The sequence below is a fragment of the Muntiacus reevesi genome, chromosome 11 (genome assembly GCF_963930625.1).
Source record: "Muntiacus reevesi chromosome 11, mMunRee1.1, whole genome shotgun sequence".
Lineage (NCBI taxonomy): Eukaryota > Metazoa > Chordata > Mammalia > Artiodactyla > Cervidae > Muntiacus > Muntiacus reevesi.
In genome coordinates, this window is record NC_089259.1 from 82,618,684 (window position 1) to 82,634,303 (window position 15,620).

Consider the following 15,620-nt stretch of genomic DNA (forward strand, 5'->3'; position numbering starts at 1 on the left):
TACTGGAGAGTATATACCAACCAAATAAAAGAAATAAATCAGGAAATGGAATCCAGAAAACAGAGGATGGTGAGGGAGGAGGGAACCCCCCAGACACTGGAGTGAAGCCTGGGGACAATCCACTGAAGACTGTTCACAAAAGCAGATGGACAAGAGAAGCAGCTTCCTCGTCTTCCGCAGCTTCCTCGTCTTCCGCAACGTGTCCCTAAAGAGAAAACGCCGTGAAGCGATGTCGTGTGACGTCCACGGGACGTACTGTGGCGAAGACGCAGTGGCCCATGTTAATGCTAACTATTGTCCAGCTCCTACTTCAGATACCTCGTGATTCTGTTCACCTAGTTGGAGAGAGGCAAAAATTTAGTTTCTGCTGAAATAAATGAGAACAAGAAATTGCTTTCATGACTTTATTGGTAATTTTCAGCATCACAGAACTTAGCTTTTTTTCCCTGAAAGGAAACTGGATTAACATAATCAATCTCTTTAGAGAGGGAAGGGCAGAGAGAATAAACAAGGAGAGAAAAGGATTCTTAGCTATTTATCATGTATTCTTGCTGAAAATTAACTAAGGGAAAATGAGTAGCTGAGAAGCAAAATTAGTCTTGACCAGGCTCATTCTGGGACAAGTACCCCTTTGCCTGAGAACCCACCGTGAGGCATGAGATGGGGCCCCTCTGGGTTTGGGCAACGAACACTTTACTACAAGACAGGAAGGGACTGGAGACCGCGGTCAGTCTGGGACGCAGTCCTGACCTGCGTGTGACACCCCAATGGAGGAAAGGGCTCAGAGCGGCAGAAGGGACAAAAGCCTCAAGGACGCAGAACGGTGCAGACTCCTGGGATGGGCCATCAGACCAGCGTGGGACTCAGAATCTGGGGAGCTGGTGGGGTTTTTGTTGAGTGCTCCCGCCAGGGCTTGTATGCACAGTTCTGTCCTGCTCTTTGAGGCTGGTTCTCACACAGTCGGGCATTTTGGATTAAGAGTGATAATGAAATTTAACTTTCCACTTCTGGATACCTGTGTAATGAATCACTAAACCAGACTTTTGAAAGTGACTGGGTGGCGCTGCCCCACGGCTCCGCCCGTGTGGGGGGACCTCCCCTGAGAAACGGTCCAGGGGAGCCTCGTGCATGGGGTGCCCTCCAGCTCACCTCTAAGGGGCCGAGCACCTGTCCGGACTGACAGGCTGCTACTTCTCCTCCACATGTGCTCAGACAGACTGGAAAGTCCGCCCGTTACTGTGCAGTATGAATGCCCAGAGGCTGAATCTGCAGCGCGGCTGTGTCTGGCTCTCTCGCCATTCATTGAGCTTATTTTACAGGGGACTGTGCTGTGCGGGGCGAAGTCCCATGCACCTTCCTGCTCCAGCAGGCACAGACGTCTAGACCAGCAGGCCTCACACCTGCTGCATCCTTTTGAGAAACACCTGCCTGGATCCTGTGCCCCATGGGTTGATCCCACGCTGCCTGGGCCGGAGGAGGGGTCCTGAGGGGCAGATATGTTTAAAAACTCCCTGCACGGGAATTCCCTGGCAGTCCAGGTGTCCAGCTGGGCTCAGCTTGGGGTCAGCAGGGCCTTGCCCTGACCCACGTGCGGTGGTGGGTGGTGTGATGACAGAAGAGGCCGTGGGAAGGCGGGGAAGGTGGATCCGCAGTGACCGCACCCCTGCTCTCCGAGTTAGGACTCGGAGCTCTCACTGCCATGGGTCCAGCTCAGTCCCCCGTTAGGGAACTAAGATCTTACAAGCCGTGTGGCACGGCCATAAATAAATACATAAAAACTGGGTTAGACCCTGGGGTAGGCCCTGGCTAGGGCTTAGAAATGCCCTTTTGGACAAGTGAGTTAAGTAAGCGGTGCCGGTAGGAAGTCAAGGAGGGACTCACAGCTGCTGCAGGCAGGTGTAGGGAGGAGACGTCCGGCGGGGCTGCAAGGGTGAGTGGGACCTGGTGGGAGACTGGGGTGAGGTAGAAGATTCCAGACGAAAGGACTGGGTGGGGGTGCGTGGGAGCCTGTGGGAGGTATAAGAAAGGGTTTCTCCACCAAAGAATTCTAGGCCCGATTGCCGAAACAGTCGCGGGCGGAGGGGAGAGCGACCCACCGCTGGTGGAGCAGGCTGCTCTCCTGAGGCCGCGCCCCGCGCGCACGGCGGCCGCTCCCCGCCCGGGGACACAACGCGGAGCGCCCCCTCCTCTCTGCTCTGTGCTTCGCCTGAGGCCCCGGTACCACCTACGGGGAGGCCGCTTTCTCCCTCCTGCCTCCACCACTTCTTCACGCGGGAGTCCGAGGTCCGAGCCCGGCTTCCGCCGGCGCCGGGCAGGCTGGAGGCAGGCGTGGGGGGCAGGTGCGCAGGGGCGCGGCCGCCTCGGACCCACCTTCCCTGCCGTCCCGCCGCCTCCTCGGCCATCACACCACCCGCCACCGCGAGGAAGCCACGCGCGCGAGGGCCAGGGCGAGGCCCGCTGGCCCCAGCCGAGCCCGCCGGACACCGGGTAGCCAGCGCTCTGCGCCAGGCCCAGGCCCAGGCCAACCATCGGAGGGCACGTCAGCACCCTAGCGCCTGATTGGTCAGGACGGGGCGGAGCCGGTCCAATCAGAGTGGGCCGCGAAGGGAGAGCCGCGCAGGTCCTTGAGTTGCCAGCAGCCTTTTCACTGCGACCTCCCACGTGGTATGGGCAACATACTCCGTCATCGTTTGACGTCTAAGGAAGGCTGTTTCCAAAGATGACCCTCACAAGTAATCATTCTTTATGTACAAGGCTCTGCCCACTCCCCTTGAATCAGGCTGGCCTTGGACTTACTTATCCCGATAGAACAAGGCAGAGGCGATGGTCCAGGATTTCCAAGCCCAGACTTTCAGGGGCCAGGCAGTGTCCATTCTGACCGTCTTGGGATCCAGCTGCACGCAAGCTCAGGCTGACCACCAATACAGAGAGAGAGGCCTACCTGCTCTCAGCCCTCCACTCACCCTGCTAAGACAATAGACATGTGACTAGAGCCATCGGAACCTCCTTCCCTCCAGGTGAGCTAAGCCCCCAAAGGAATGTCAGCTCATGAACAATCCCAACCAAGAACAGATGAAAGAGAGAAATCTTCCACCAAGCCACAGACCTGAGGAATAACAGCTCCCTGTTGTGTAAGCTCCCACGTTTGTGTGGTTTGTTGTGAGTTAGTCACTCAGTCGTGTCCGAGTCTTTTTGACCCTATGGACTTTGGTACACTAGGCCGGTCTGTCCATGGAATTCTCCAGGCAAGAATACTGGAGTGGGTTGCCATTAAATAGCCGATTCACAGCATGAATTGGACTTACTGTTAGTTTAGTATAGTCTTAACTGCTCTGTTTCATAGGTTTAGACTTAGCATTCTGTCAACCGCCTGCAACAGAAAATCTAGTTCAATAAGGATATTGATTATCTATCTCTCAGAACAGGAAATCCAAGTTAGCGCAGTGGCCTCGTGGTGTCACCAAGGACCCACGCTCCTCCCGTCTGTCCATGATGCCATCCCCACTGTGACGATGTTCCTGTCACATCACGGATGCGGGAAGGCTGCAAGGCGCCGGACATCACATCCAGACCCACCACTTCAGCAAGAAACAGGAGCGTGTCCTCTTTATGAGCCTCCTTTATGTGAGGAGACTTCCCAGCAGCAGGATCCACTGGCTTAAACTTGTTTTAAACCAGTTGCAGGGAGAGACATGGAGTTACTGAGACTGGCTTACACAGAGCAGCTTACCCCAGCCGTAAGAGGGTGGTGGCTCCCTGGGCCACGGTGGGTTTCTGCCAGCAAAGGCAAAGAAGGCAAGCTTGCGGCTACCACAGTATCTACTCCCATACGAAATTAACATTGACCACTGAATAAAACAGGCATTCCTCAGAGACACCCAGCCTTCATCCGGTGCCTTGTATGATCGCTACCTGTGTCTTTCTACTCCCCCCGCCCCCACAAACGTCACTGTTTGCAAGGTGGTAGGCCAATCAAAATCTGTCTCCAGCAGCCAGGGTCCTGGCAGGAGGCAAGGCAGGAGGAGATCTGGAAGGGCACGGTGACAGGACCATCTGCTGCAGTGTAGTCAGTTCCGTGCCCCGCCAGAGGCATGGAACAGCCCCGCTGTTCCCCAGGGCCTAGCTGACACCACTGCCTGGCTGTAGGAGGCATGGTCCCTGGAGCCCGACGTGAGCTGATCCAACAGAAAAGGAAGCTGGACAAGCACTGTGGTCACCAAGGGACACGGACATCGCCAAGCCAGGGTGGGTCCCGTGGGCAGAGGAGGGGAAAAAGGCCCCAGCCTCTCTGCTTGGTCTCAGCCTGCAGCTCGCACCCGACTGGTGAAGATCCGCTTATAATGGTGGCCACGGGCCTCCTGGACACAGAGCAGGAGAGAGTGGATTTGGTTGTAAAGTGGAGAATCAATGAGTTAGTTGACCAGAAACTTGGAGAATTTTACTGAAGAAAAGCAGTTCAGAATACAAGTTGTTTAGCTATGACCACTAGTCTCTCTTGCCGTTTTAGGCTTCTCTGTCTAATCCCATCTGTCCAGCAGCTTCTCTTCCACACCAGCCTCGGGGACACTCAGTTGCCTTCCCCCAGAGGTGGGAGCCCCACTCCTGACCGGCCACCAAAGGCGTAGTCAGGCCACTCTGATTTCACAAGTGGTGGCCCATGGCAGCAAGAACAGAAGTACATTCACTAATCCAAGGCTAGCTGACTGTGGCTGAGAAGGGAAAACGTTGGGAAAACAGAAACATTCCCTGGAATTGAAATTGAGGTGTCTGAACCACAGAAAGTTTCTCCTCTGCTACAGAGACAGCCTGGGAGCGCATGCCTGCGGCGCCTGGACTCCCCGAGGTCTGAGCTGGGCCTCCTGGTGACCACCTGGCGGAGGCAGGAGGTGGACCAGATGGACTGGAGGCAAGACAGGCCAGGCTGGTGAGACAGGTTCAAGGCAGATCCCAACCCCTCACCCCCGCCGGATTGCAAGAGCCCGTGACTATCTCAACGCTGAAATCCTGGGGTCAGGGAGCCTGTGGGGTTTCAGAAAGAATCCAGGTGGGAGAACCTGCGCTCCCCTTCGCTCCAACGCTGAGGAGCTGCGGCATCCTGGGGAGCCCCATGGGCCCAGCCCCGCCTCACCTGCCAGGCAGGAGGGGCCACGCGGGGAACAGCGAGCACCCCAGAGACGAAGGCCCGGTTTAGCTAGTCTTCTGCCCGACCCGACCCCTCATTCCCGCCCCAAGACCCCTCCTCGACTCCCCGGATCTCACAGCCGCCCGCGGGCCTTGGGGGAGATTGACTCTTCCGGCCAGACCCAGCTCCGGGAGCACTGTCCCCACCACCCAGGGCCCCGCTGCGGGAGCGCACCGCCGCCCGGGAGGCGGAAGCAACAGGAGCCGGCCCCCGCCCGCCGGTCCCCGCCCTCCGCCCCGGGGTCCTCTCGGCCGACCGGCTCCGGGGGACGGGCCGGGAGGGGGCAGGGCCGGGGTGAGGGCGCGGGAGCGGGGCGGGGGCGCGGGCCGCGGGGCGCATGCTCACACGCGCCCGTGACGTGCGCGCCGGGACCGGGCCGCCGGAGGCCGGGCTGAGAGGGGCGGCGGGCCGAGGCCGGGAGCAGAGCAGAGCGGAGCGAGCGCGGCTGCGGAGAGGAGGCGCGCCGAGCAGCAGAGCGGCGGCGCGATCGGCGCTCCCAGCCGGCCTCCCCACCGCCCCAGCCCCGGCGCGCGGGCTCCGGCCGCCAAGCGGCCACCTTGCTGAGCGGCCACCCCCGCGCCGGTCGCCGCGGGCCGGGCCGGGCATGAGCGCGGAGGGGCTGCGGCCGCCCCCCGCACCGCCCGGCGCTCGCAGGCCGTGACCCGGGCGGGGCGCGCGGCCGCAGTCGGGCCCGGGCCCATGGGCGCGCGTGGCCGGACTTGGGGCTGCTGATCGGGCGGGCGCGGCCGGAGGAGCCATGGACTGCAGCCTGGTGCGGACGCTCGTGCACAGATACGTGAGTGCGGCCAGCGCGGGGCCGGGGCCGGGGCCGGGGCACAGGCTGGGCAGGACGCGGCCGCGGCCGCTGGCCGGGGGGCGCTGAAGGACTTGGCGGCCGACCGCGCCCCGGGGGGCTGCAGGATGCGGGGGAGGGGGCCCTGCGGGGCTGGCACCTCGGGCCCCGACGGCGCGGGCGCCCACCCGCCAGCGCGCCTCCCGGGAGCCCGGCGGCCGCTGGGGCCGCGGCAGCTTAGATGGGCGCCGGGCCGGGCTAAAGGGGGATGCTCGCGCCCGGCCTCACGTGCCGGGTCCGCCCCGGGAGTCGGGAGTCGGACAGAGGAAGAGGGCGCCCCACGGGAAAAGGCAGCGGCTTTGCCCCTTAGTTTCGCAACAGCACGCGGGGCTTCGGAAGTGAAGTTTGGGAGCTTTTCCCCGAGAGTAACCAATCGGATCCGAGGCCGGCCGTGGGGCTTCCCGGAGTCCTCGCTGGCTGTGGCCGCCAGCAGGCGGGGGTGGCAGAGGGGAGGCTGGTTTGGCTTCGCGGCAGCCGAGGGGAGCCCGGGGCGGAGGGGGTGCGCCGGGCGAAGGAAGCGGCCTGGTCTCCGACAGCCCCGCCCCCGGCCCGCGCGCACGCGGTCGGTCACAGGTTGCAGGAGTGGCGCGCTCTGAGGTTTCCGCCAAAAGGGGGACCGGCTGTGGGAGCACTTATGGCCTGGGAATTCCCTTGGTCAGTGTTCACGGTTACGAGCTTTCTCGTTCACCCAAGGGGAACGTTGAAAGAGTACTTCCCCGGAGTCCACTCACCAAGGAGGCCTCGAGGGTCGGGGAGCTCCCCCGGGGAGGGCGCTGAGCCTTCCAGTTAAGAGGGGGGAACTTCTCTGAGATTCTGGTAAGAGGCCCCGCCCCTCCCCTAAGGGTTCTCCAGTTCAGATGGCAACGCGAGTGCGCTCGCCCGGGGCCACCTTCCTGTCTGCAGTAGGAGGTTCTGGAGAAGCTGGTGCCGGTTGACAGAAGGTCGGCAGAGCTGTTAGAGAAACCCTCCGTGGATGCGGACATAACCAGCGCAGTCGCGGAGGGCGGAGGCCCTACTGACCCCCGGTGCTCTTGCTGTCTGCCCAGTCAGTTTCTGTTCTCGGACTCTGAGACCTGACGGAGGGGAGAGCTGGCCCGGGAGCACCGACACAATCTACCCAGGAGGGAGGGCAGGAGGGAGGGCCTCCCCCTCGCCCCACCCCCTCCTCCTGCTCCCATCCAGGCCCTCTGCCTGGAGGACCTTCCCTCCCCGCTGTTCCTGACCCCTTCAGCCTCAGAGTCAGGCGGACACAGTTCCAACGGTTTGTGCGTTTCTCTCCTCCAGCTCTTCACTTGTCTGGTGTCACGTCAACCTGTATAAATGTTGGTGTCGTTTACATGCTTGTCTCCCCCTTGCTGTGATGTGTGTGTGGTGATCAGTCCCTTCAGTCGTGTCCGACCCTTTGGGACCCCATGGACTGCAGCCCGCCAGGCTCCTCTGTCCATGGGATTCTCCAGGCAAGAATACTGGAGTGGGTTGCCATGCCCTCCTCCAGGAGATCTCCACCACCTCCCCACCCCCCCACCCCCGCCCCGGGAATCAAACCTGCGTCTCCTCCGTTGCAGGCGGATTCTTTACCACTGAGCCAGCAGGAAAGCCCCTTGCTGTGATGTTAGACTTAAGAAATCAAATTATCCTTCAGCCTGACTGTTAAATATTCTTCAGTGAACTTTTCCAGCATATGCATTACTTGGTGATGTCCCTGGAATCCAGTTATGGGATACTATTATTATTTCTATGTTTCTCATTCCACATCTTTTTTTAAACAGTCTGATCATTTGACTACTTCACCATATTCACATAGAAAGCCATTCATTTTTATGATATTAAGCTCATGTCTATGTTATTAAACTAATTTGGCTTTTTCCAGAAACAGCCAGTCTGTTTGCTTATGATTGGATTATGTTTCAATATGTGGGAATTAATTATATTTCCTTATACTGGAGGGGAAAAAAGACTCTGGGATTGAGTATTCATATTTCTTTGTGATTTCCATATGTGACTTATTCTATAAGTACAAATAAGTCATATCCTGTTCCCGTCTTGTGGTCACAGAGTCAGAATTTCTAGGACAGAGAAACCTTTTCATGATGATGCCTGAGGGTTGCCAAAGATAAAGGAGTCCTTGGAAACCGTTGCTAGGGTGTTTTATTCTGGGTTACTTCCAGAGAGGTGGAGTAGGCGAGTGAAGGAGACAATTCTGTCCCAGGTTAGGCCAGGTATTTCCAAAGCTGGCGTCACTGGTTGTGAGCCCGGATGCATGTAAGCCATGTAGAGATGTGTTGAACTCAGAAATGGCGAAGTCCTTCTGTGCCGTGAGCTTTTAAACAAAAATGCTAAAGTGGATGGAGAACTAGTGTTACCTCCTTAGGAGAGATGTGAGGGGAGACATCCAGTTTCAGAGTCTCCGGGTGCCCACCTGGGTTGGACCTGGCCTGCCCATGTTGAGGCCAGATCTCCCTGGGCTGGTGGTTTGCTTTCTCTGCCTCAGTTTCCTCGTCTAAGAATGAATAGCAGTCCCCATTCCAGAGGATTGTCACGAGGATTAAATGCGCTAACACAGGCCAGGACTAAGGGTGGTGCCCGGCGCTGTGAAGGTGCTCAGCACCCATGTCACTGATAGCTGTTAGCAAAGCTCTGTCCCTGGTGACTGGCCAGGAGAAGGCAAGTACCTCCCTGGGTCACCTGCTGGTCAGGATGGGCGTCCTGCTCTAGAGCAGTGTGTGGGTTCAGAGGGGACTTGGGGCATCTGGACACAAGGGTGCTGAAGACTGCAGGCCCAGCGAAAAGTCTGCCATGACGTCTACTTGCAGGATGACCGCTTGGCACGATGCCGCTCCCCTTCCTCTCCACACCTCACTGCCGGGAGGTCTGACTGTGATGCTCACTTCTTTGTGTCTCTGGACTTTGTTTTCAGTACTTCAGCCTGGATACCTGCTTGTCCAGGCTTCTGCTTATTTCTGTCTCACAATTTTTGCTTTCTGGGGTATTTCTTACCTTTTAATTTTAAGATGAGCAAAACTTCCTTAATGAGAGTAGATCCGTTTTTGAAACAAACAGTTACATTAAGATTTTTCTGCATAAGGAAAAAAATAAATGCTGGTCCCTGGAGAACCTCAAGCATGGCTGTATTAGAATGCTCTGAACCTTCTAAGAAATTCGCCACTTATCTGCACGTGTGTGGGGCTGCTCCTGGTTTGGTTTTTTTTTTTTTTTTTGATCACCAAATGGCTTGTGCCACGGAGGACATTCATCTGATGAGCCTTCGTTTTAAAGCTTTAAATGCCGCCCGACTTCCTGAGGCCGCTTCTCATGGCACCCTGGGGCCTCCTGCAGTTCAGCCCCGGGGATGGGGGTGGGGTTCTACACCCCAGGACTCTGAGGTGGGCCACCTGAACCGCCCCAGGCCTTCAGGTGCTTGAAGTTGGTGACCCCTGAGGCAGGCCGGCCCCGCCTGCGCCTGCGGAGTGTTCAGTGTTCCTACTCGCCTTTCAAAGCAATCTGCCTGATGTATAATTTAACCCCTGTGTGCTGGCTATTAAGTTAGATTCCTTCCATTGTCTGCCTGTTAGGGACAAGTCATCCTTACGCGCTTTTCTTTCCTGCCTGAGGGCAGATGTAATAACCCGGGGAGGGGAGGGAGTGCAGCTGACTGGGTTTTGCTGCAGAATTTCTAGGGGCGAGCACGCCGACCTCAGTCTGCAGTTGCCTGAAACGGCTTGTAAGCGCCTGAGCTGCCGTTGGCTCCGTGGGGAGGCCTCCATTTACGGCTGTGCTGGGCGCCAGAGCCTGGACACGCGCTGTCCCTCGTGTGGGGCAGTCAGAGTACAGATCCCCAGGTTCCAGACTCACAAATGCTTTTTTAACCAAGTTAAATGCAGGCAGAAATGCTATTTATTTGCAAGGAAAATCAATAAAAAGCCATTTTTACAGCCATAGAAATTCAACAAGCTTGAACAAGGGATTGCTTTTGCTTGGATTCTTGTATATGAAAAAAAAAAAAACAAATAGTTGTTTGTGGAGGTCAAAGTTCATCAGCAGAGGCTCACAGGTGCAGGTGGAGACCTGGGCCGGGCCTTTGACTATGAGACCTTGAGCATCTTCCCACTTGAAAGGGACCCCTTTGATATGGTTTCCTGGGGGGGGAGCACCGCCAGGATTGGGGGGCGACTGGGGTGCCCCGCGGCCCAGGGGGGTGCTCTGTCAAGGCTCTGACTCCGCTGGCAGCCCCATCTCCTCCGCGGGCTGCGTCCCCTTTGGCCTCCCCGAGTGGGCCGTGTGGAGGGTGCTGGCCCACCCGGCCCTGGTGGTGAACGGCAGTCCCGGGGAGGATGCCCACCCTGCGGGTGCTCTCGGGGCCCTCCTGGCTAGGGGCGGGTGACCTGGTCTGGAATGCTGCAGCTGTGTCCCGGGGACCCCGCCCGCCCCCTCTCTGCCGTGAGCCAGCAGCACCGCCCTTCTGCAGCGGCATCACCAGTCCCCGTGGCGCTCAGTGCCTTTCAGTCGCCCCCTTGGCCCCGCGTCCCCTGCTGTGTCCCCACGACTGTGTCCTCCGGAGACTCCCAGGCCTGCCTCCTTCCTCCCGCAGCACCCGTGTGTCAGCCCATGGGCGCTCAGCCCGGGGTGGCCCACCGGCCCTTTCTGCCCTCACCCCTGACCTCAGCCACACACAGGGTCTCTGTCCGACACCAGGTGAGGTCGTGGGAGGCCAGACAGGCGAGAAGGGTTGATGGTGGGGCCAGGCAGGGAGGGGCAGCTTATGCTCAGAAAACCTGACCTCCTTGATGGTTTTCCGGGAGACTCGTGTAAAGGCAGAATGTGGGGGTCGGGGCCGCAGGGCGTGTGACCTTGTGAAGGTCTGGTGACTCGCGACGTGGCGTTGCTCTGGAATCTGCTCAGCCCCGTGACCTTCCTCCACCCAGGTGGGGTCTTAGTTCCGCAGAAGGACTCAGAACTTGGGAGGGTGAGCCTCCAGGGGCACCGGGACAGGCCCCAGGCTGCACTGCTTCCTGACCACCCCCCCTGGTCTCTGCACGCCCCCTGCCCTGACCTGGCTCCTGAATCTGCCCTTTGGTACTTCAGGGAAGCTCATGGGGGTGGAAACAGTTTCTCTGCAGATTAGAAGCAGAAAGGGGATGCAGAGAGGATTTGCAGCCCAAAGGCCCCAGAAGTTCCTTCTGGGCTTTGTAGGCGCGTGGCCTGCGTCTTGTGTCCCCTGATCCAGGTGGGAAGCAGGGAGGCCCAGGGTGCTGTCCGAGTGTCCGAGCGCCCCAGGGCTGGGGGCTGCGGGCCTCTGAGCCGCGCTGTCTGGCGGGTGGGTCCAGGCAGAGAGGGGGCTGAGCCGGCCCTTTGCTCAGGTCAGCCAGGGACCCGAGGCTGGCGCCCTGTCCTCCCCGTCAGCGCCCTGCTGGGAGGCCTGGGGTGCCCCCACGGCCATGGCCGCAGACCCCCGGTGGGGCCAGGACAGCTCGTGAACCTCTGTCCAGCGGTCAGTTCCGCCTCTCACCACGACTGTTGATAAGACCCTCGAAGACGCGCCCTTGGGTGCTTCTGAGGACCCGAACGGGTTAATGACAGGCCTTGAAAGTCTTGTTGAGGCCACTTCACACCTTCAGAGTCTCCTCCCCTGGGATGTTTCTCAGAACAGTGAGGAGGAGGCCAGGGATGTGTGTGGTCCCGCCCCTCACCTGATAAACAGTCACCTCCCCAGGGTCGCCGCCCACAGCCCCCTCACCTCTGGAGGGGCCTCCTGACCCCGGGAGCCTCCCCCACGCTGTCTAGGGCTCTTTCTGTCCATCGCAGCTCATCCTCTGCCCATCGGACCCCCAAGACTTGCCCCCTCTTTCCTCGCATCCACCCCTCTGACCCCCGCCCAGAAAAGACCCTCTCCTGGGGTCTGGTTATGAACGAGCATTCTTAGCTGGTCCCCTGGGGATCCTGGAGCACAGAGTGCAGGCTCAGACACCTTCTATTTTCTGGGCGAGGGGGAAGGTGGGGGGAGCTTCCCAGTGCCGCTAGGCTCCTGAAGGTGTGCCTGCCCTGTGAACACTGAGAACCTTGTCTGAAAACGCAGGAGGGGAACCGGCCCTCTGATATGGTCACGTCAGTCACTCTGTGGCTTCAGAACTGCCTGAGTTTATGGCCGACATTTAAAGGCGGGTGAATGTGTCCCAGGGGGTAAAGATTCCACCTGATAACACCGGAGACACAAGAAGATTCCCTGGAGAAGGAAATGGCAACCCTGCAACATCCTTGCCTGGGAAATCCCCTGGACAGAGGACTGGTGGGCTACACTCCTTGGGGTCACAAAGAGTCCACATGCCTGAGCGACTGAACACAATTGTCAGCAAGTGTCCAGATTCCCCCACTGTTTCAAGAAAGGTGTGACCTGGCCGTCCGGCGCCGGGTGGCTGCCCTTCACGGAGGGCTCAGCGCCCTGCCCCCGGCTGCCCTGCACCCCCCCCCGACCCCTGTCCTCCAAGGGCCCAGGCTCCTCCAGTTGGGGTGGGCCCCTGAGCCCAAAGCAAGCTCCGTCCGCCGGTCGGTCGGTTAGAAGGCACCCGGTGACTGGCCGTCGGGAGCAGAGCCTGGGCCCCGCTTCCCCTGGTGTGTGTGTGCTGACGCTGGGTGGGGGGCGCCAGTCCAGCAGTGGCCCCGGCCGGGGGCTCGCGCACGCTGCATGTGGACCAGGAGAAGACCCGCCACGGGCCGGGAGTCTCCACGAGTCGGGAGAGCGCTCTGGGCTCCTGCCGTTTCCGTTCCCTCTGTCACCTGGGCGTAGGCCAGGCCTGAGTCGGGGAGCGCTGTGGGCGAGTTAATCGTTAGCTGCCTCTTCCAACCAACCCTGCACACACTTTTCCCACCTTTTTAAGTGGAAACGGAAGAAACGCACTGCCCCCGAGCCCCTCCTCTCGACGAGCGCGTGGTGGCCTTCACACGGACGTGCCCCGGTCCGGCCGTCTGGGTGTCTCTCGGTCACCCTCTCAGGGTAAAGCTCGTCCAGATGGATCCGTTTCCGAGTTCTCGCTCTGCAAATGTTTAACCACCTCCCACCCTCCTGAGTTTCTGTGGGCAAGCTGTTTCCCATTTCTCTGTGGTTTCTGTTTTGCCTTTGGTGGGTTTCAGAGTCCGCGCGCCCCCGGGAGTGTCTGACAGGGCTTGGACGTAGGCGGTGGAAGGAGCCAGTTTTCCCGGGGGACAGCCGTGTGTCCGCGTCATCTGGCCACAGTCTCCCCCACACGGCGCACCAGCTGGCCGCAGCTGTCGAGGGGGCCTGCACCGTCTGCTGTGCGTGTTTTGCGGGTAAAACAAGTTAACCAAGGTGGGTGGCCCCGGGCAAGACGCTGGTGACTTCCGGTCACTTTCCTTCTGCCGTGCTGACCCCGGCGCCTGGCTCGCGGGGTCTGTGATGGGGCGAGGCCAGGGTACGCGGCACCTCGTTGGGACTCACAAGGCCGGCTTCCGTTTCCCTCCCCTCTTACCTGCTGGGGGAGGCCTGTGTCTGTTTCTGGAGCCCCTCCCATCCCTGCCTGGGAGTGGCTGCGGGCGCCCAGGAGCCATTGGCCTAGGAGGATGCGGAGGCTACGAGTGAGTTCCTGCCGGGCTCATAGACGCTCCTGCGAACGCGGCAGAGAGGGGCCTGGGTCATCCAGCCCCCAGCTCTCGGCCGTGCCCCGGGGTAGCCCGCCACCCCTCCACCCCCACTGTCCGCATGGGGTGAGGGGCTCCCCTTCCACGTGGACGCCGGGCCTTTGCTTTGCCCACCCTGTGTCCTTCCTCCTGCACGCCTCTGTCCTGGTCTGAGGACAGAGGCCCGCCTGAGATGCGTCGAGTCAACACATGTCTGGTCGTTGAGGACATGGAGGCCGAGAATGTGGCTGAGGAAGGCGGCGTCCTCGTGGTGAAAAGCTGGCATCGATTCCAGGGTGGTTCTAAGATGCTCGTGGCGGGTCCATGAACCTCGGTGGTGGTGTGTTTAAGCGCAGGCATCTAAAATACGAAGCCGCAGCAGATCCGTGCCTGTGCTGGTGCGGGGCTGGGGCCACAGCGAGGCTCAGGACTGCAAGTGCGGCCTTCTCCTGCCCTCAGGCGGCTGCTCCCGGGGAGGGGGGCAGAGCGAGTGGTCTCTGTCCCTCGTCCTGCAAGGACATGGTCCCGTCAGGGAAGATGCCACCCTCACACCCGCGTTTCATATCCCCTGCTTCCCCGGGTCCCGTCTCCAGTCGCAGTCACAGCGGGGGTTAGGGGTTCACTGTGTGCGTTCAGGGGACACACTTCCGTGTGTGGCTGAATACAGAGAGAACCGCAAAGGAGGCAGTTTGAAAAAGTGCATTGTCTGTTGACTGCTTTATCAAACAAAAGAAGTGCCCCCTAGAATCTGGGGGGACTAACAGCAAGCACGCAGCAGGAACGGTCGCTCTTCCGGGCTGTGGAGCGGGCTTTGGCCATCGTCAGCGCTGACAGACCACGGTGCCCTCGATCTGAACCCTGATCCGTCACGGTCCTGTGTGTTCCTGTCTTTCTCTTTTCTTTTTTCCCTGTGGGAGGCTTGGTTTTTTCAGTCTTCTAACTTCATTGAGGCTTTCATGGCTAAGTCAGAGATCTCTCTTGGTAAATGTCACACTGCACTTGAAAATACGTGGGTTTTTTTAAAGTATATTTTGCTATTGATTGCTCACATAATTCCACAGTGATAAGAGAACAGACTCTGTATGATTTTGACACCTTTAGCCGGTGAAATTTTTGCACCTGGGTTTATGTTCCCATCCCTGGAGGAGGAAACGACAACCCACTCCAGCATTCTTGCCCGGAGAACGCCGTGGACGGAGGAACCTGGCAGTACAGTCCGTGGGGTCGCACAGAGTCGGACACGACTGGGCGACTGGGCGTGCACTAGCCCGAGCTGGGAGGCTCAGTAGAGAGTGGTGGTTGGTGTCAAGTGTCGTCTGGGTCTGTTAGGACTAAATCCGCAGCGTCTGTCTCGTTGACGCGACAGATGTCCCCCACGTTAACTGGATTGGGCGGAGGGGGCTGGGGAGCGGCCAGTCCCCCGAGTCAGTGCGATCTGGTTTAGGCAGCGTGCTGCTGGCCTGCTCTGTGCAGGGCCGCCTCTTCACCTCCAGCAGAATCAGAGCGGGGTGGCTGGAAGGTGACCCCGGGCTGCTGCTGGGGTGACAGGGACGTGACTTCTCTGTGGGCCGGGGACGCAGGGTCACCCTGCCGCCCACGCGTCCTGGGCTTTCGAGGTGACCTGAGCGTTCCCGGGCCAGCGCAGTGGATCTTTCCTTCTTAGGTTTGCCTGTAATCACAGCCTGGTTCTCATTAAAAACCTGCTCAGGCTGGTACACACCCGTGTTGGAAAACACCCTGATACGGCGGTGGGGAGCCGGCATGGCCTCTGTGGTGCTGGGGGCTGGCCCCGTCTGTCTGATGCCGGGGCTCTCGGCAAAGCTGCAGGACCCGGGGTGGGGGGCGCCCCGCTCTGTCTTCTCTGAACTGTCCGTGCAGTTGAGGGAATCCGCCCCACAAGATCAAGTTTATTTCCGGGCCCGTGTGTGTCTGCCTCTGCCCTGGGTGTCAGTCTTG

General features: G+C 59.5%; 1 protein-coding gene and 1 long non-coding RNA gene across 4 annotated transcripts in view; one reads left to right on the plus strand and one right to left on the minus strand.

Annotated features, from left to right (window-relative positions):
• Positions 1–203: 203 nt before the first annotated feature.
• LOC136144231 (uncharacterized) lies at positions 204–4,395 on the minus strand. The gene is made up of 3 exons (XR_010658505.1): positions 2,797–4,395; positions 1,882–2,007; positions 204–335 (listed from the first exon to the last, which is right to left on the minus strand). It is a non-coding gene; the product is annotated as an uncharacterized lncRNA (long non-coding RNA).
• Positions 4,396–5,561: 1,166 nt separating this feature from the next.
• Positions 5,562–15,620, plus strand: part of ATP11A (ATPase phospholipid transporting 11A) — a 98,967-nt gene continuing 88,908 nt past the window's right edge. For 2 of the 3 annotated variants that reach the window (XM_065901607.1, XM_065901605.1), the window contains exon 1: positions 5,563–5,978. In XM_065901607.1, the coding sequence (XP_065757679.1) occupies positions 5,940–5,978 (39 nt within the window). In that variant the 5' untranslated portion in view covers positions 5,563–5,939. Of the gene's footprint in view, positions 5,979–15,620 lie in introns of all 3 variants that reach the window. The other variant, XM_065901606.1, reaches the window with a different exon arrangement.